The 20,646-nt window shown below is 49.2% G+C and overlaps 1 protein-coding gene across 1 annotated transcript; it reads left to right on the top strand.

Moving 5' to 3' along the window:
• Nucleotides 1-3,030: 3,030 nt before the first annotated feature.
• On the top strand, nucleotides 3,031-19,429 carry LOC123369554 (extracellular tyrosine-protein kinase PKDCC-like; the record flags this gene model as incomplete). Its single annotated transcript, XM_045015264.1, has 8 exons — nucleotides 3,031-3,064; nucleotides 8,507-8,769; nucleotides 9,601-9,723; nucleotides 12,419-12,690; nucleotides 14,219-14,298; nucleotides 14,401-14,505; nucleotides 16,006-16,182; nucleotides 18,333-19,429. Coding segments are annotated over 8 exons (1,158 nt in total), but the record flags the coding sequence as incomplete, so codon positions are not given.
• Between the last annotated feature and the right edge of the window lie 1,217 nt (nucleotides 19,430-20,646).

Below are 20,646 nucleotides of genomic sequence, written 5' to 3'. Positions count from 1 at the left end.
TGCCAGGTTTGTGCTCATTACCCATTGCTTCCACCAGGTGGCAGGCTCTCATTTACAACTGTCAAACAGCCCTGCAGACCTGACAGTTTAGGAGCCCACAGCACAGGGGGAGTAGATGCTTCCCAGGCTGGAGGCTGGCGGCTTGAGGTGCCAAATCTCCGCAGCGTTCCTCTGTCAGTCCTGTTTCCCTTGGGTTGCAGGGGGCCTCCATCCCTCTGGCAAAAGCCGTGTTGGATCAAGCAGGAGCTTGATCAAGCGGCTGCATGGGGCCTTTCGTGCTGGCTGAAGCTCTGAAGCATGAGATTTGTTTATAGTCTTTGCCCTAATACAGAGCTGCAGATATTAAGAGTAACGGATGTGTGCAATGTAGCGCTTCCTGTTCTCTCCATGGCCTAGGTGGGAGGGATAGGGCTTATTGTATGTCACTGGCCCGAAAAGCAGGGTAGTAGGATGGAGCCGGGGGGTTCAGTGTAAATCAGGGGGATAGTGCCTTGGGTGTGCTGTGCACTTACACCACACAAATCCCAGCCCTGCCCTGCCCTGCCCTGCCCTGCCCTGGAGTGAGACCTCCCAGACTGAATAAGAGAAAAGTAGAACATTCTCTTCTCTCGGTTGTGTGACAGCAAACCCCACTCATTGCACTGAGGGCACAGTGGGACTTGTTGGTCTGCTCCAATTCTCACTTGTTCACTCCTTCCTCTCTCTCTTGCGCGCTCTCTCTCTCTCTCTCTGTGGAGGGACTGTGGCTGCTTGTGCACTGTTAGACCTATGGGCAGAAATGACATTGTTAAAACAAGAAAGCTAAATTCCTATGGGGTAGGAACTGTCCCTTCCTCATTCTGTCACCAGTGACAGGAGAGTCAGCAATGGAAAGCTGGTGCCACCCCCAATGGTATATTCCCAGTACTGCCTTCACAATGGTAGCTCCCTCTTAGAATTGCTCCTACCCAAGGGCAGTGATGCATTTCAGCTGATCATTCTGCCCATTTAGCTACTTTGGTTTGTTCACACTCCAGCTTCCCCCAGAACCGAGTCCTTGTTATTCACTCTAGGTTTCCTCAGCTAGTTTGTCAAGAGTCTCTTACCACATCACCTGGGCTCCAGCTTTTGCACCCTCTCCTCTCTCTGGTGTTGGAACTGCTGCTGCACTGACTCATCCTGAGCCACCTGTGGTGGCTTTTCTCTCTCCTGCTCCTCCCACCACTGTCCTGTTCTCTCTCCTTCTCCTCTCTTGATCCCGAACATTCTCTCCTCTCCATAATGCTGCAGCTCTAAATTTGAGTGTGCCACACAATCAGAACTCCTGGGTTTTGGTCCCAGCTCTCCCTCTAACTTGGTAGGTAACCCGGGAACCAGGGTTAATTGCTCTGCCTGGCTGTGCCTTATTTTATAAATAACTCCCTTCTGAATCTTTCCAAACAGATTTTATTGGACCAAATCAGAGTCAAATGTCTTGTCCCCTTCCAGTCCTCAGGAGGCTAAACTGTTGCAAGCCACAGGCAGGGAAGAAGAATGAGATGCCACCAATGCCTTGAGGTCCATGCAGTGTGTGGCAGAGACTTGATTAGGTGGAGTGTGTCCAGATGATCCCTGCTCCATGCTGCAGAGGAAGGCACTGTGGGATCTGTTGGGCTTTGCTGATGAGGTTTTTAATCTTTGGGCCGATCTACACTACAAATTTACATCCCCACAGCTGCACTGCAGCCCATCTGGTGAACACACTCTAAGCTGATGGGAGAGAGAGCTACCGTCAGCTTAATAACTCCATCTCTATGACAGGCAATAGCTATGTCGGCAGGAGAAGCTCTCCCACTGACATAGTGCTGTCTACATGGAGGGTTATGGTCGGTATAACTACCTGGCTCAGCGGTGTGGATGTAGTGTAAACCAAGCCTTTTTCTCTTCCCCATTCACTCCTCCTCTCTTCCTTTCACCTTCCATTTTATCCCCGTGATTCAGTGTCCTCTTATCCTTCTTTTGTCTCCCTATTTAGCTAATTCCTTGCCATCAAAACTCCACTCAAAGAATTAAACAAACATATCTGTCATGGTGCTTAGTGATGTATTCAGACCATCCTCCTGCTCTCATGTTAATCCTACAAGTTTGTTACAGCTCCAGAACAAGTCTCTTTACTAGCTTCCTTAATATATGAGTATGCCCTTGAAATGACATTGTTTAGAGGGTAAATTTTCTCAATATTTAAGACATATAGTGTCATATTTTCATTACAGCACGGTTAAGAATCATCTAGTGGGGTCACTGTAGATCAGGGGCGGGCAAACTTTTTGGCCTGAGGGGCACATCAGGTTTCCAAAATTGTATGGAGGGCTGGTTAGGGGAGGCTGTGCCTCCCCAGACAGCCAGGCATGCCCCAGCCCCCGCCCCCTATCTGACCCCCCCTGCTTTTCCTCCCCGACAGCCCCCCTGGGACTCCTGCCCCATCCAACCTCCCTGTCCCCTGACACCCCCCAGGACCTGCCCCATCCACCCCTCCCTGTCCCCAACCGCCCCTGGGCCCTCCACCCCTGACTGCCCCCCACCGCCCCATCCAACCCCTCCTCTCATTCCTGACTGCCCTCCTGGGACCCCTGCCCCATCCAACCACCCCTTCTCCCTGACCGCCCCTGGAACCCCTGCCCCTGACTGCCCCCAGCCGCCCCATCCAACCCCCCCTCCTGTCTGACTGCCCTCCTTCAACCTGCCTGTTCCCTGCCCTCTGACTGCCCCGACCCCTATCCACACCCTTGCCCCTTGACCACCACCCCAAACTCCCCTGTCCTCTATCCAACCCCCCGTGCTCCCTGCTCCCTTACCATGCTGCCTGGAGCACCAGTGGCTGGCAGCACTACAGCTGCGCCGCCCAGAGCACCAGAACAGGCAGCCATGCCACACTGCTGGAGCCAGCCACGCCACCGCGCAGCACAGAGCTCGCAGCCCCGCTGCCCAGAGAATTGCATCAGTGAGCTGAGGCTGTGGGGGAAGGGGAACAGCAGCGGAGGGGTTGGGGGCTAGCCTCCCAGGCCAGGAGCTCAGGGGCCAGGCAGGAGGGTCCCACGGGCCTTAGTTTGCCCACCTCTGCTGTAGATACTCAGGATTTCTATTTTACATTATAGCACTGAACAGTTTCCACAGGCTAAAACTGGCTTTTAGATCAGTTGTTCTTAAATGCAAGTTCAATTTTTAAATTTGTGTTTATGTTTTGAAGCTTTACATCTTAAGTATCTTGAACTGAAGTGTGTTTTCATTTGTGCCTGAGAAATATCAAATGCATTGTATAAACAGATTACTATATTTAAGACTTTATTTCTTATTACTGAAGTAATTTAATAGGAAAAGAAAACACATTGGCACTGGAAAAAGGTGATAACATTTTTCTACTGGAAATACACTTTCAGGTGTCTTAGATCTGATAGGAAATCCATGTTGGTCAATCTATTCTAATATTTTCTTTCCAATTATCACTTTAAAAGCTTGATGTTTTTCCTTTTTTTTTAAGCTAGTGCAAAACGAATTTGTTCTCTAATTTGTTAGTTATTCCATATTTTAGAGGAATGTTTGAGGGGAAACCCAGCTACTTTAGGCTTCATAACTTTTTAATGAGAAATGAGATATACAAATTAAGAGTGTGTATATTTGCTTGTTTATAATTTTCCAGATGGTAATAGAAATGAAAATTAAAAAGTATATGGGTGTTCGAGGGTGTTTGGTGTGATATTGTAAGGACAATGATACTGAGCAAATATTCTGAATGAATTTTATTTACCAATTAAAGTTTTTAGTTCTTGTATTAAGGCTCCAAAACTAATTTCTAAGTTATCTGCCAAAAAACCCTAGAGTTTTCAAGTGTTTAAGTAGCCCCTGGAATCATGGTTAAAGTTGCCCCCACTACCAAAATCTGAAATGACCCCCCTGCAGAGCTGGCATCTGCTTTTCATTCCCCTGCTGGGCAAGGCAAGGGGAATGAAAAGGGGGGTGGGGGCAGGGCCGCCCAGAGGATTCCGGGGGCCTGGGGTCTTCAGCAGCGGGGGGCCCTTCCGTTCTGGGACCCACCGGCAAAGTGCCCCGAAGACCCGCGGCGGGGGCCCCCCCGCCGCCGAATTACCGCCAAAGCGGGACCCGCCGCCGAAGTTCAGCTTGGTCTTCGGCGGTAATTCGGCGGCGGGGGGCCCCCACCGCGGGTCTTCGGGGCACATCACCGGCGGGTCCCGGAACAGAAGGGCCCCCCGCCGCCGAATTACCGCCGAAGACCGAGCTGAACTTCGGCGGCGGGTCCCGCTGCGGTGGTAATTCGCCAGTGGGGGGGTCCTTCCGCCCTGGAGCGGAAGGTCCCCCCCGCCAGCGAAGACCGGGAGCGGAAGAAGCTCCTGCGCCCGGCCCCGCAAGAGTTTTCCAGCCCCCCGGGAGCGAGTGAAGGACCCCGCTCCAGAGGCCCCGAAAAACTCTCGTGGGGGCCCCTGTTGGGCCCGGGGCAAATTGCCACTCTTGCCCCCCCCTCTGGGCGGCCCTGGGTGGGGGCGGGAATATGAAGCACTCAGTTTATGTGAATAGGGATGTCTCTTTTATTCTCCTCAGAGATCTTGATGAAACTTTCATGGAGATACTCTGCAATCCTCTCCCAAAGGCTTCTAGGGATGGCAGCCTTATTCCTTCCTCTGTAGCCTGGTCTACACTACGCGTTTAAACCGGTTTTAGGAGTGTAAAACCGATTTAACGCCACAACCGTCCACACTAGGAGGCACCTTATATCGATTTTAATGGCTCTTTAAACCGGTTTCTGTACTCCTCCCTAACGAGAGGAGTAGCGCTAGTATCGGTATTACCATATCGGATTAGGGTTAGTGTGGCCGCTGATCGACGGTATTGGCCTCCGGGCGGTATCCCACAGTGCACCACTGACCGCTCTGGACAGCAATCTGAACTCGGATGCAGTGGCCAGGTAGACAGGAAAAGCCCCGCGAACTTTTGAATATTTCCTGTTTGCCCAGCGTGGAGCTCCGATCACCACGGGTGGTGATGCAGTTAAAAATCAAAATAAAGAAAGAGCTCCCGCATGGACGATGCGGACGTGATCGCTGTAAGGGCAGGCAAAACTGTTCTATCAGCGCTCCGTTACAGAAGACGAAATTCAAAATCATTTTTTAAATATCTCCAGACAGACGCCATAGCAGGGACTCAGCGCACTGCTGCGTGGCAAGCGTAACGGAAAGCCAAAGAATCAAATGGACGCTCATGGACTGGAGGACTCAAGCTATCCCACAGTTCCTGCAGTCTCTGAAAAGCATTTGCATTCTTGGCTGAGCTCCAAATGCTTCTAGGGTCAAAAACAGTGTCTGCGGTGGGTCAGGGCATAGCTAGGCAATTTACGCACACACCCCCCACCCACCCCCAGAAGTGAAAGGGAAAACAATCCTGTCTTGACTCTTTTACATGTCACCCTATCTTTACTGAATGCTGCAGATAGACGGGATGGTGCAGCACTCAACAACAACATCCTTCCTCCCACCCCGCCATGGGTGGCTGATGGTACAATAGGACTGCTACCCGTCCTCATCATCAGCCTATTGGCACATGGGGCAGTGCAAAAGGACTGGTAACCATACCAACTTGCTTGGGACAGGTCGATCAAGGTCGCCTGGTCCTAATTTTTCCTGGTAGATGGTGCAGTATGGCTGATATCCATCATTGTCATAGCAACAGGGGGCTGAGCTCCATCAGCCCCCACCCTTCATGTGTAAAGAAAAGATTCAAGTGCCCCTGAACTAGCAGAGGGATGCACTCCTTACTGTCCTGTCTGGACTATCATAGCAGCTGGAGGCTGCCTTCACTAACAAGTCACTGTGTCTTATTCCTGCATTCTTTATTACTTCATCACACAAGTGGGGGGACAATGCTACGGTAGCCCATGAAGGATGGGGGAAGAATGAAATGAACAGGAGGGGTTGTTGCAGGAGCACCCCCTGTGAATAGCATACAGCTCATAATTTCTGCAGGATCTGACACAGAGCAGCTGTGCTCTCTGGTTCTCTGATACAGTGGTTCTCTAGTACACTTGCCCATATTCTAGGCAGGACTGATTCTATTTTTAGATACCAAAAAGGAGGGATTGACTCAGGGAGTCATTCCCAATTTTGGCTTTTGCGCCCCTGGCTAAGAGCAGCCAGGGGCACTTATGACAGCAGCAAATGGAACAGTGCAAAAGGACTGGTAGCCATGATCATCTTATTACCAATTTATGGATTGGTAGATGGTGCAGTATGGCTGATAACCATCTCTGCTGTCATGCAAAAGCAAAAGCATGCTGCTGTGTAGCGCTGCTGAATCGCCTCTGTCAGCGGCATCTAGTACACATACGGTGACAGTCACAAAAGGCAAAACAGGCTCCATGATTGCCATGCTATGGCATCTGCCAGGGCAATCCAGGGAAAAAAGGCGCGAAATGCTTGTCTGCCGTTGCTTTCCCAGAGGAAGGAGTGACTGACGACATTTACCCAGAACCACCCGCGACAATGATTTTTGCCCCATCAGGCACTGGGATCTCAACCCAGAAATGCCAAGGGGCGGGGGAGGCTGCGGGAACTATGGGATAGCTATGGGATAGCTACCCACAGTGCAACGCTTCAGAAATCGACGCTAGCCTCGGACCATGGACGCACACCACCGATTTAATGTGTTTAGTGTGGTCGCGCGCACTCGATTTTATAAAATCTGTTTTACAAAACCGGTTTATGCAAATTCAGAATAGTCCCGTAGTGTAGACGTACCCTGTGATAGGGAACTTTCTCATGCCACTCTGCGATGAGTTCAGCTGGCACCACCGCAGCAAACATGTAGTGGGATAGAGGCCTGGGCAGCTTTAGGATGCCTTTGGAGTCAGGGATGGCTCTAGGAATTCCGCCGCCCCAAGCAGGGCGGCATGCCGCGAGGGGGGCGCTGGCGGTCGCCGGTCCTGTGGCTCCGGGGGACCTCCCGCAGGCGTCCCTGCGGGAGGTCCACCGGAACCGTGGGACCAGCGGACCCTCTGCAGTCATGCCTGAGGGAGGTCCACTGGAGCCGCATGCCGCCCTCCCGGCGGCATGCCACCCCAAGCGCACGCTTGGCGCGCTGGGGTCTGGAGCCGGCCCTGCTTGGAGTTAAGGATCTTGACTACCACTGACTTGTCTAGGGAGACAAGGTGGGTGAGGTAATATCTTTTATTGGACTGACTTCTGTTGGTGAGAAAAAAGAAGTTGGTCCAATAAAAGATATTACTTCACCCACCTTGTCTGTCTAATATACTGGGACGCACAGCCCTACAGCAACACTGCATACTGACTTCTCTAGTCATTTACGACCACTGAAATACTGGGGTGCTGTGGCCACAAGTCAGACTCGCTGTGTTTTCTCCATGCTGTCTCTATGAATAATTGAAAGCAGTGTAGTTAAAATCAGAGGACCAAATTCACAGCTAGTGTAATTCCTTTAACTGCAGTGCCATTGAGTTGGCTCAGAACCTAAGTACCCCATTACTGTAGTATCGGAATAACCCACAGTGTTTGCTGTGTTTATCCTCACAACACCCTGTAAGGCAGGGAAGTGCTATTAGCCTCATTTTGCAAAGAGACTCAGATATTCAAAGGTATGTAGGCACCTAACATTTCAATCAGAGTTAGGTGCCTGAATACCGCTGAGGAATGTACATTCTGTACCGCTGACTTGCCCAGGGTCACACAGGGGTTTGTAGTGGAGCAGGGAACTGAACTGGGGTCGCCTGACTCTAGCAAGCTGACCAGAGGGACCATCCTTCCTCTCAGCTCCGCCGGGCAGAGCAGCGCAAGTCTAGCGGGCCACATTCAGCGGCAAAAGTGCAGTGAAATCGGGGCCGGATTTCACCCTCCCTGTCTCCCAAAGGCACCTGAAAGGGCCGGTTTAAAACCCCGGCGCCTCCCCGGCCCCCACCCCGGGCTGGGTGAGAGGAGGGGCTGGCTGCAGACGCCAGGCTCCCCAAAGGCTCCGGGAGGCGGGCAGGGAGAGGGCAGCCGAGCGAAGGGGGAGCCGAGCCGGGGCTGGGTGGGCGGGAGCCGCCAGCTGCCCCCTAGGGAGCCGAGCCGGGGCTGGGTGGGCGGGAGCCGCCAGCTGCCCCCTAGGGAGCCGAGCCGGGGCTGGCAGCCGCGCGGTGCTCCGGGGCCGGGCTGACACGCCTCCCTGGGCTCTCCCCTGGCACGGGCAGGCAGAGGCGGCGGGCTCGCTGCCGCGCTCAGCCCGTCCTGCATGCGGGCAGCCAGGGGCAAAGAGGGCGCCAGCCTCGGCCGGCCAGGGGCGGCGGCGCTGCTCGGCCTCCTGGCCGCCAGCGCCCTCCTGACCCTGGCCCTCCACAGCTCCCCGGGCGCTGACCCCTGCTGGGGGGCGAACGGGGCGCGCGGCTGCCCCCGGCCGCCCCCGGCTCTGCTGGACGAGCTGAGCCGGCGGCAGCGGGACCTGCTGCGCTTGCCCACGTCTGCCGGGGGGCACACGGAGCTGGGGCCGAGCCGCGGCGGCCGCCTGGGCTGCGAGGACCTGAGCCGCGTGACCGGGCTGGGCGTCGTGGGCTCCGGCTTCACCAAGCTGGTGCTGCGAGCGGCGCTGCCGGGGGCCGGAGCCATCGCGCTCAAGTCCGTGCACCCGGCCGGCAGCGACGTGAGCCGCTGCGTGCAGCGCCACGGGCACCGCGCCGGCTGCCACAGGCTGGCCAGCTACAAGCTGCTCAAGGAGGTGACGCTGCTGCAGCGCCTCGACCACCCCGGCGTCGTCAAGGCAGGTAGAGGGACCGGGCGGGACACACAGCGCTTCTGCCCCCCCGCTGCTCCAGTGCCGCCCGCGCGGCTGCCCCACTCGCCCACCTCCCAGCGCCCCGCGGCTACTGCGGGGGACCCGGGCAACTGCTGCGGTAGCGCCCCCATCCCCGCGTGAATGGAGACGGTAGCGGGGCGAGTGCCCGATCTCCTTGGCCCGCAGCCGTCGCGCACAGGCAGCTACGCCCTGCGTTAGCCAGGTGTCCGCCCCCGCTGTGCTATAGCGCCCGGCCGGTACTAATGGGCGGCCGGAGCTGGGCGAAGGAAGGAGAGCCCGCTCTTCCAAATAAAGCCAGGCCGATGGGGTTGGGTAGAGATGGGGGGGAGGGGCTGTTTACTACAAACTCTCTTGCAAGATGCGCCCGGAGCCACGTGCTTTGTAGAAAGCGAGTTCTTCAAATTCACAGCCCGTAAACTAATGAGGGTCTCTCTGGGCTTGGTGACCGCTAATGATGCCATTCGCGGAGGGGGAATCGCACAAGGGAGTTCACGCTGCTTTCTCGCTCAGCGGAACAACTGCGGTTGGTCGGGGCAGCAAACAGAACTGTGCATCGAGGTGATGGCATCAGTGACTTCTAGACACAGAGCAATTGAATTGTATTATCTATAGTACTGTATTTACACAGTGTCTGCCTCCTTTAAACAGAGTATAGGAGAATTGATGCCTTTTACTGTACTTGAATCTATATTCCCCAGAGGCCAAGCTGATCTGTCAATATTTATTCAACCTTTTCCCTTGACATTTGTACTTGAATATGCATCAGTATGACAATCACTCCTTTTCTCTCTACAGCTGCATGGTCAGTGCTATGATAATAGCTTAGATCCTGAAATAAGGGTCATAGCTATGCTGGAGCTGGGATCCCCTCTGGAGATGATTCAGCTTCTGCAGACTCCCTGGGAGGAGAGATTTAAAGTAAGAAAACAAAACAAAGGCAGTTTTATCAGTAGCTTTTAGGTCTCAAACAGAGTAAATGCAAAAAGCCCATGATGTGTGCTGGGGCTCACAGGATTGTCATGCTGACTTTCTGTATGCGCCTGGAAATCTTTAAATAATCTTGTTTTCACCCCTTTTAAATTACAGTAAATAATATCTCCAGTCAGAGAGCAGGAGCTCCACTATTACTAGCTATTCCTTTTTTTCCCCCTCCGAAGCAATGTTACAACAGGCCTAAAATTACAAAAAGTCTAAAGAATCCTGCCTAGGGATAGTATTGTGTTTAATACTCTGTGTTAGACGGGATGACTGGTTCCTTCTGTTCTTCACGCCTTTGCAGAGAGGTCTATTGATTTGTATAGGCAGGCCCATTATTGCAGTGCTATGATGTCCAGTGGATGGGGCAAGGGACAGGGACTGGTTCTATTCCAAGCTCTTCCACTGACTGACCTCCTGCGTGACCTTGGGCAAGTTACTTCACCTCTCTGTGCTTCTGCCTTTTCTCTTATCCTTTTTCTGTTTCTTATCCTTTTTCTAGATTGGGGTGGGCAAACTTTTTGGCCTGAGGGCCACACCTGGGTATGGAAATTGTATGGTGGGCCATGAATGCTCATGAAATTGGGGATTAGGGGTACGGGAGGGGATGAGGGCTCCGGCTGGGGGTGCGGGCTCTGGAGTGGGGCCAGAAATTAGGAGTTCAGGGTGCAGGAGGGGGCTCTGGGCTGGGGGTCGGGGTGTGGTTTGGGGCATGAGGGCTCCAGCTGGGGGTGCAGGCTCTGGGGGTGGGACTGAGGGGTTCAGAGAGAAGAAGGGGGATCAGGGCTGGGGCAGGGGGTCGAGGTGCTGGAGGGGGTCAGGAGTGCCAGCCAGTGGGAGCTGCGAGGGCTGTGCTTGGGGAGGGGGCAGCGTGCAGAGCCCCCTGGCTGCCCCTACGCGTAGAAGCTGGAGTGGGGACATGCTGATGCTTCCACAAGCAGCACAGAGCCACAGCACATGTGGAGCGGGGAAAGCTCCGGATCCCACTCCCCCGCGGGAGCTCGAGTGCTGGATTTAAACATCTGAAGGGCCGGATGCAGCCCCCAGGCCATAGTTTGCCCACCCCTGTTCTAGATTATAAGCTCTTCAGGACAGGGACCGTCTCTTACAATGTGTTTGTCTAGTAGGGCTCTGATCTTGTTTGTCCAGTAGGGCTCTGATCAGGTTTGGGGCCTGTTGGTGTTACTATCATACAAATACATAATAATAAATTGCTGTCTCAGTCTGGTAGGTGAGAGGCCAAGTGAGGCTTTTTAGTTCTCCATTAGCATAAATTACGTATGACATGGAAGTTATTTTTATTGTTTGTATTACAGTAGTGCCCTCAGAAGTCTCGGTCAGGGTCTCACTGTAATGGCTGCTGCTTATTTGCTTTACTGGAGGGAGGATGGTGTTGAAGTTAAAGGAAGAACTACATGCAATCAGTGAAAAATTCTTTGGTTAAAAAACCTTCAAACCATAAAACCCCCAAAAGCATGTGACCCACAAGACTGAACGTGGCTACCACAGTCATAGCCACCAACAGACCAAGACATCCAAAACTCAGCATAGGGGCTTCATGGCAGGCTCCAGCAGTAGGAAAGGTCTCCCACACCCCTGCCCCAGCCTGGATCCTTATCCTGCACCCCAAACCCTTCATTCACCGGCCCACCCCAGAGCCTGCACCCCCAGCAGATGCCCTCATCCCCTCCCGCACCCCAACCCCCTGCCCCAGCTTGGTGAAAATGAGCGAGTGAGTGAGGGTGGGGGAGAGTGAGCAACAGAGGGAGGGGGGATGGAGTGAGCAGGGGAGAGAGCCTCAGAGAAGGAGCAGGGCAGGGGCCTCGGGGCAGGGGTGGGGTAGGGGGCAGGGCAAGGGTGTTCGGTTTTGTGCAATTAAAAAGTTGGCAACCCTACCCGCGCCCCGCCCTAACTTGAATGACTACACCGTAATTAAACAGCCCCTTAGCCCAAGTCAGCTGGCAAGGGCTGGCCGCGGGTTTTTAATTGCAGTGTAGACATACCCTTAATGTACAAAATATTTAGTACAATAGTTTTACATAGGGAGTGCTGTTCTAGAACAGATAATTGGACCATCTACACCTATATCCTGACTCTTGCAATGGTCTATACTGATGGTCCCTGCCTGCTTTTATCCCATGATGCACCACACTAGGCACTGACCCTATAAACTGTTCTGAGTTAACAAACCCTTGAACTCATGCAGACTGAAGTACATGGGATTCCATGTGGGTGCAGGAGTCCAAGCGCATGGAACAGTTGCAGGATCAGGGCCAATTGTGTAATGCTGTACTAGGGTGGAAAACACCTTCCTGATCCCAGCTGGCAGTCTACATATGGCCTGAAGCATGAAAGGTGATACTGTATCCCTTGTAGCTTTTTAGCCTAGTGGTGTGACTGCAAAGGTTTATTTTTGTGTGTAAGCATATTTAACAAACATTGCTAAACTGCTTATGACAGTAAAATCCTGTGGCAATATTGACAATACAGCTTGTAACATACACATAATTTCCTTTTAAATACTGTACATTTCTTGTCTTTAATTTCACTGAATGCCTTTCCCCTTCTTCTTCTTCTTCCAGTTGAATAGCTTTTTTTGGACTATGTTTCCCATGCTTATTCATCTCCTCTTTCTCAGATTTGCCTGAGTCTAGTGAAACTGCTGTTTTACCTGGCACATTCCCCTCTGGGTTCAATAGTCCTCTTGGATTTCCAGCCAAGGCAGTTTGTTATGGTGGATGGAAACCTAAAAGTGACAGACATGGACGATGCCAGCACTGAGGAACTGTCATGCAAAGAAGATAATGACTGCACACTAGACTTCCCTGCAAAAAGCTTCATTCTCAAATGTACTTCAGCTGGGAAATGTGACGGACTAAATGAAAAGAAGAATCTTTTTAATGCATACCGGTATGTACAATTATATAGAAAAAATGGCAAATTTGATCATAAATTGCACAATACCATGTAGTGAGCAGTATCCTGTGCTTATTCTATGTAGCAGAGAGAGAGAGGGAGAGAGATATTTATTAAGAATCTCTTTGTAGCAAATATTATTTTTCTTGTTAGCTAAGAATTGAAAACAGCGTAGTTGTTGACTAGAAAGAGTGCAGACTGCATTGCTTCCAGGGGCGGCTCCAGGCACCAGCGCAGCAAGCGCGTGCCTGGGGCAGCAAGCTGCGGGGGTCGGCCTGCTGGTCACCGTGAGGGCGGCAGTCAGGTGGTTTTCGGCGGCATGCCTGCGGGAGGTCTGCCGGTCCCGCGGCTTCGGTGGCAATTCGGCAGCGGGTACACCAAAGGCGCGGGACTGGCGGACCTCCCGCAGTCGTGCTGCTGAATCCGCGTTACCAGCTGACCTCCCGTAGGTGTGCCACCGAAAGCCGCCTGACTGCTGTGCTTAGGGTGGCAAAATACATAGAGCCGCCCCTGACTGCTTCCCTCTATGATGACCAATAAACCTACCCAAAAAAAGGTCCACAGTGAATTTATTGCTTCCCAGAGGTTCCACAATGACAGCCTTGGAGATGGCAATCCTCTAACTATCCACAGAAGAGGCGGTGCAAGCTTCCCCCACCAATGTGCCTCAGCTTGGTGGTACTACAGGTGGAGTTGCCTCTGCATGAGAACAGGATAGTTTAGTCTCTGTGTCCCTTTAACTCTTGGCCTCTGAGTTGAGATGGACAACAAAGGAGTGAAGAAGAAATAGAGATGGACATCTATTGGGAATTGAACTGAGACTGTCAAGTCACTTCACGTAGGCCACCAATCAGTCATCAAAAGACAGCAACTTCCTCTCTCCATTGATCTGGGCTGGATTTGAACTGCTGACCTGGAGGTGAAAGTCTTGATAGCCCGTTATTAATGTTCGGGGCTTAAGAGGGAGACACTGTTATTGAGGGATCCTAATTTCACCCTAAAAGAAAATTATAGTCTTGCAATAATTACCCATTCCTTTTAGAGCAGCAGCTTTGTGGAAGGACTGGATGGTTCAAGGAATTAATAATGAGCTACCCTGTCTTTCACTTAATAATGGGCTGCCAAGCCTTGTTAGCACAAGGCCTTCTGGTTGTCCTAGGTGAGAGAGCATACACGTCCTTTGTAGACTGGAAAGTCACTGCGTAAAGGTGAGCAAGGCAATATACATAGGAGCCTTTCAGGGGAATTTAGTGAAAGCTTCATAGCTTGAATCCTTTTAATTAGACTGAATAAAGCACTTGGCAGCACTATATGCCACAGGGACCAAGCTTTAAGAGGGGTTGGCAAGATGATCTATGAGAAGCCAGTTAAGGTGCTCGAGCACCACAGTACTGGGCATTGTGTAAGAACCTGAATAGAACAGAATAGTCCTCCTGAGATGGAAAGTGAAAATTTAGAGAGGACTAACTGTTAACATATTGAGACCTCTCACTTCTAACAAGCCTGTGGGATTTTTTTGCAGATATTTTTTCACGTATCTTTTGCCACACACTGCACCTTCTGCTTTGCGGCCCCTTCTGGGTGATATTCTGAACGCAACAGGTACAAGCTAATATTTAGACCCCATTGTCTTTTATGAGAAGACATATTAAATGATATTTCATCAGGTTAGTCACTTCTGTCATATTTTTCTTTTTAATGTAGGTGATTTACGATATGGAATAAATGAAACCCTAGGAGCTTTTGAAAAGGTTTTACATTTGTACAAGTCTGGGCTATATCTACAGAAAAGACTTCCTCTTTTAAAAGGTACAGGACTTCAGAGTCTTTAGATAATAGTTCAATTACTGCAGGTGTGATCGAACTGTAAGAGTCTTGTGGTTCCCAAATATGGCCAAATTCTGATCTCAGTTATGCTCATGCAGCCCCCATTATGTTAGGGCAGAATTTGGCACACTTAGGCCTAGTCTACACTAGAAAAAGTTTACCATTAAAACTATACAGGTATAGCTATACAGTCAAGCCCTCCTAGTGTAGATGCTGTCACACCAGCAAAAAAAGTGAAATAAGCCATACCAGCAAAAGCATTTTTATGCTGGTATAACTGCATCTTCGCTGGGGGTTTTTGAAAATAGAAGTATCACCAAAATTATCACCAGAAATCACTCCCTAGTTGATATTGCTGTACCAGCAAACGTTTCTAGTGTGGAGCTGGCCATAGAATCCCTGTTTCTTTCTCTTTGGAGCAATCTTTGCTGTTTTTTCATGAGAGTTGCATGAGATTGCTTGTACTACATTGTACGTACCTTGCAGAGCAATCTGACTTACATGTGTGTGTGCACATGTGCGTGCTGCTTTAAGTACTCTACTTTACTCACAGTCCTTTCAGCATGTACATCAGTTTGTGTTTCAAGTGAATATATATCCTGTTAATATCTTAAGTGGCCCTCCAGCTTTTTACTTCTGTAGGCCAGGTGGTAAGGAAGATCCTCAGATGGCCTCCACTCTCTTTACCCACGGAGCCCTGTGATACTTTATTTTTCTCCTGTTTCATTGTGCAACCTATCTGCTGCTTTGAGTCATTGGTAGACCATGGATCATAGTTTGGGGCTTTGTTCCTCTGTATTAAAGAAGGGGACCCTTTACATTGTGGGGAAAAATGGCTAATCATTCTTCCTCATGAAAAGGTTCATTCCTTGCTGCTTTGAGCACAAAAGGTGTTGTGGCCCAAGTTTTCCTAAGTGTTCCCATGCAGGCTTGGGATGGGCATGAATTGCAATATCCGTGGAGTGCCAGATTTACATCTACTCTGGAAGTTGCATGCTTGCAAGCCGAGCATGTGCAAAAATGTAGGTGCACTCTTGCACAGATGGGCCTGCATTTCTAACAGTCGTATTTTCTAACAATGTCTCTCCCTCAGTTTATCCATCAGTGTCCATTAGCAGCACCTCTGCCCTATTTTACATCTTCACAAAGGGGCAGAAATCTTAACAGTGAGTGAGCGGTAGCCTTAAACATTGCCTGCTCTGTCATATCTGACTGGAAGCCATTAGACAAATCTAGTGTTAAAGCAGGGAGGGGGGTTAAGTCAAAATGTACATGTTCTGTGCTTGGTTCCTCCACTGACTCAGTTTGAGCAGGCTACTTTAACTTCTCTCTATCCTATTAGAATGAAGGATGTCACGCAAGGGCAAAGTATTAACTTTATGATGTAACCGTAACATACTGCAGGGTATCTTCCTCTTGGATTATATTAAAAGTTTCCTAAAGGCTGTGTCCCTATGTACTAGTTTTTATTCTGTTTCTCAGAATACATCACCCTAAAGGGATTCCGAACCATGGAAATGCAGGACTATAAATGCTGGCCCTCCTACAGCCATCTGGGATGTTTGCTCTCCATTTATAATGCAGAGGAAGCTGCAGCAATCTGTAACTCTCAACCACAGTGCCAAAGTTTTATTGTCACTCAACAGAGAACATGGACAGGTGAGATGATTTGATTTTATTGAAAACCCCAGTAAAGATCTTTCAGTACAGATGGCCAGAGCTAGTTGTAAGTTGCTGGGACTTGTGACAGAAAGCGTGCAGGAAGGAAGTCAAAAAGGTTCCCTTTAGATCCTGTGTTTAAAAAAGCATGACATTCCACTTAGGAACTGGTATCATGTCCCATTGCATAAAGGTGCTGTTCTGTTTGATTTAATAGAAGCTGGGTTCTGAGATGGTTAGATTTCACAAGCTGTCTAGGGTCTGGCCTGATCAGTACTGAGATGAGAGGCTGCCCTGCCATGAAAAATCCAGAGTGCCTAGGAAGTGGTGTGGGTGATTCAGGAGGTGGCTCTGTTCTCCGAGTCAGTATTTTGCCAGTGCCCTGGCATGGTGCTAGGTGGCACAGTTATCTTGGAAGTACCATCTCAAAGTATTGTCTAGGAGAGGCAGTGTGGCCTAGTGACTAGAGCACTGGCCTGGAACTCAGAAGATTTGGGGTCTATTCCCAGTTCTGCTGCTAACCTGCTGAGCCAGTCACTTCCCTGTCTGTGCCTCAGTTTTCCCATCTGTATAATGACGATAATGATACTGCCATTCTTTGAGATTTACGGAGGAAAAGCACTATATAGGAGCTTAATATAAGATAATAATATTGTCTTACTGTTGAGCCAGGAAGCTACCTTTTGTGGTCATTAAAGATACCATATATCTTGCAAGAGATTTTAGTGTCTATATCCATATTTGGTTAATTACCTTCTCCCTCTGTGAATTCCATCAGCATCTTCAACAGGATGTGAGAATTTTTTTCACTTCCTCTTCTGCAGTTTTGCATGGTGTTGGTTTAAATAGTTACTATGATCCACTCCAGAGATAGCTGCATTTCAGTAGTGGGTGAGGCAATTGCTGTGGTATGTACTGTTTGTAAAAAGCCTTTGGGTCCTTTGACGTGAAAGAAGATATATAAAAGTAGGTGTTTACTATCGTTATACTCAAAAGAACCCATAGTTTACAATAGTTTTGCTCCTTTTTATATCAAATTAAAGCCCCAGACCAATGAGTTTCACAAATGTCCCTATAATTAGCTCTGATTACTGCCTTTCATTGAAGTCAGCTTGCATGGTTTTAGAATTACGCTGTAAATACCCTCATTTAACTGACACTTCAGCAGCAGTCTAAGCTTTTACTTATAATGTGAACACTGAATAAGGTAAATGAACATTAACCAGGCATTGTTATGATCGTGCTTATGATCATGTATCTTGTCAAATTGTACTCTATAAGTTTGTATGAAAATTGTACATGGATAACTTTATCGTTATAAGAGAGTATTCATGTGCTGACAAAACAATACGTCTGACCTCTGTGCACAGAGCCAGTTTCACAATAGCAATGGTTTGTGCATGGGTATTGTATTCTGCATCTCTTCTAGGTTTTATAACATGACAGATATTAGCACATGAAGAATGTGACTATTATCATAGAGTATTATCATAGAATATCAGAGTTGGAAGGGACCTCAGGAGGTCATCTAGTCCAACCTCCTGCTCAAAGCAGGACCAATCCCCAGACAGATTTTTGCCCCAGATCCCTCAATGGCCCCCTCAAGGATTGAACTCACAAACCTGAAGGAGCTCAGCTACTACCGTGATGAGCATGACATAAAAACCTACATAGAATAGAATAGAACATCCTGCCTGTGTCGGTTGATTCTGTTTCTACATTAAGGCCATTCTGTAGTCTATTTTTATTCTCCTAAGCCTTTTCTTCCTCACATTTTGTAATAAGTCTTTGTTTCTGAGCGGCCGAAAAGGACAATTCTGTTACTTGTGGTCTGTTTTTCTGACATGCCGAGGGCCTGGATCTTGCATTCATATTAACTGGAGCTGCAGGTGTTGGTAACTTGTTAACGTAATTCTGTAATACAGATTGAGACATAAAGCCTATGGGGCCTGATCCTGCATTGTGCACTCCTACGGAAGTTGGTGAGGATCATGGATGCACAGGGAATGTAGGAAGAATGCCTCATATGCACATAGCTGGTGTAAAAGAAACCTGCTTAAAGTGCTTTATATATAAATCTTTCTTGGAATCTAAAGAACCAAGATGACCCATCTCCTCTGTTTAAACTTACATTTTTATTTTCTTACCAGGACGCCCACTCGCCTCATTTCGAAGTAGCCTGACTGACTTAATACCAGACGTCAATGCTGTACTCTATATTAAACGATCTGCTCCCTCAAGGGAAAGACTTTAAAAACAGTGCGAGCTCACATAAAGCGATTTGGGGGGGAGTCCTTGGGGAGAACATCATCTACCGAAAGGAATGATACTTTTTATTTTGCTTTAGATGCGAGCTCCATGCTAGCTTGGACTGTGTAAAATGGTGCTGTCTGCTTGATCAAAGCAGAGATTATCCATAGCCAAATGCTCTCCTCTACACAACCCCACGTGGTTGTTAACCTGTTCCCAGACTCTGCGGTTCCCTGTAACCATTTGCAGTTTTAATTCAAATGTTGCAATTTGTGCAATCTTGGCTTGCCGTTTGCAGAACTTGTCAGCGAAGGAATAGAAATAGCCATGAGCGACTTGGCTGTAGTAGTCCTAGTTAGTTCATCTATCTTTGAAAAATCTATGAATAATGCACTGCTGAAGAACACACAACTCCCTAATGACGGGGCTGCCAAAAGGGATTTAGTAACATCATAAATGTAAAGAATCCATACATTAGTGATGAGGCCCAAGGTGCAGTGTTTGGATCCAGAGCCAAGATTTTGGATCTGTCCATGTGGGTGGGAGGCAGGAGGTCTAGGTATGCAGTTCAGAATGCAGGGTTTGGGGTCAGTCCATTGTGGGGGAGGAGGTGTGCAGTTCAGATCCAGGGTTTTGGTTCAGCCCATTACAGGGCAGGGGAGCAGGAATATAGTTCAAATCCAGATGCAAAGTTTGGGATGTTTAGATGCAGGATTTGGGTTTGATGTGTGCATTTTAAAACACCAGTTCCCTTGTATCAGCCTTGAAGGTTGTCCAGTGTTACTTTCAGTGAAAGAAATTCTGCTGAACAAAACGTTCAAAATATTTGTCTGAAGTTCTATTATGTATGATAAAGAATTCCTATTTTCCTGTTGACAATGCGGTGAAGGGGGAGGGTTGTTTTGTTGCTTTGATGAGATAATATATTGCATGGGCTCTCTGGGATCAGTTCCTCTGAAAAGGCTTCAGGATTTCTATGCATTTTAAACTGCAATAAATGGAGACATACCCAACATTGTCCCTGGACAAGAATGACTGGGAGTACTGCACTGCCTGTTCTTTTTTCTGGATCATTTTGTGGTCCAGTTCAGGAAAGCCAAATCACAATGGGCCTTAACCCGCATCTGCAGAACCCCAAGCACTGTGCATAGAGCGGGACCACACAGTCCATGTGTGCTATGGAGTAGGCCATCACAGGGGTTCTCTGCACTGCTGTGAAGAAGGTGAGTATGTTTTGGACATGACCAAGGATTTCATGCCATGTTATGGTGAGTGTGCAGGGAGCAGTAAGACTATATTGGCTACTCAATCCGCATACTCTCATTACCCTGCAGTGGCCAGCTGTAGGCCACAAGGGGCCACATCCAGGACTAGCTCACGTCAGCTGATGCAGGCTGCGGGGCTATAAAATTGCACTATAGGTGTTTGGGCTTTCTCCAGCCCAAGCCCAAATGTCTCCAGTGCAATTTTGTAGCTCTGCAAGCCCAAGTCTGCTTACATGGGCCAGCCACAGGTGTTTTATTGCAGTGTAGACATACCCGATTGGGGTCTGGACACCCCAGAGTGAGATTCCTGAGCATTCGCCTCAGGCTGTGCTCTGTGTCCCATGCTAGTCTGTGTTTCCTAATGTAGCTGCTCACCTGTTAGCTCGTTAGTGCTCCATTAAGGCACAGCAGAGCCACTACACTACTGCTTTCTTATGCAATCCATTCCAGTTGCATTATGCTCCAAAATGACACAATTAATGAAAATGCCTATCTAGCACCACAAGAAGTCTCTTTTTATCATGATGACCCTCCTGCTGTGGGCTTTGTGAAGACAATGCTTTTTAAATGGACAGTCAAAGACTTTCCTTCCACTTCTAGAGGACTAGTGTATTGGAGAGAAAGGCCCTGGCCCGGGGTCCTCTATTGTTTTACTTTGACTCTACTGGGTGAAGGCTGCAGGGCATCTGCCATGTGATGTTCTACATTAGAAAGAGTTAATGTAATTGTATCCATCTCTCTGAACCCTAGGAGAGACAAATCAGAACACCCCCATGGCAACAGCCCCATGGTGTGTTGTCTCCTCATTGCTGGACACAGAAAGAGAGGGGATAATGACTGAAAACTGCAAGAATGAAGTGACCCTGGTGTGCATTAAAAATCTTTCTACACACTCCTGATGAAGTCAAAGCCTGGGCTAAAAAAAAAAAAGTGGATTTGAAACACCCAG

The sequence above is a fragment of the Mauremys mutica genome, chromosome 4 (assembly GCF_020497125.1).
Source record: "Mauremys mutica isolate MM-2020 ecotype Southern chromosome 4, ASM2049712v1, whole genome shotgun sequence".
NCBI classification, from domain to species: domain Eukaryota; kingdom Metazoa; phylum Chordata; order Testudines; family Geoemydidae; genus Mauremys; species Mauremys mutica.
Note: the sequence above shows the minus strand (reverse complement) of the source record. Positions and strands in the feature narration are given on the sequence as shown.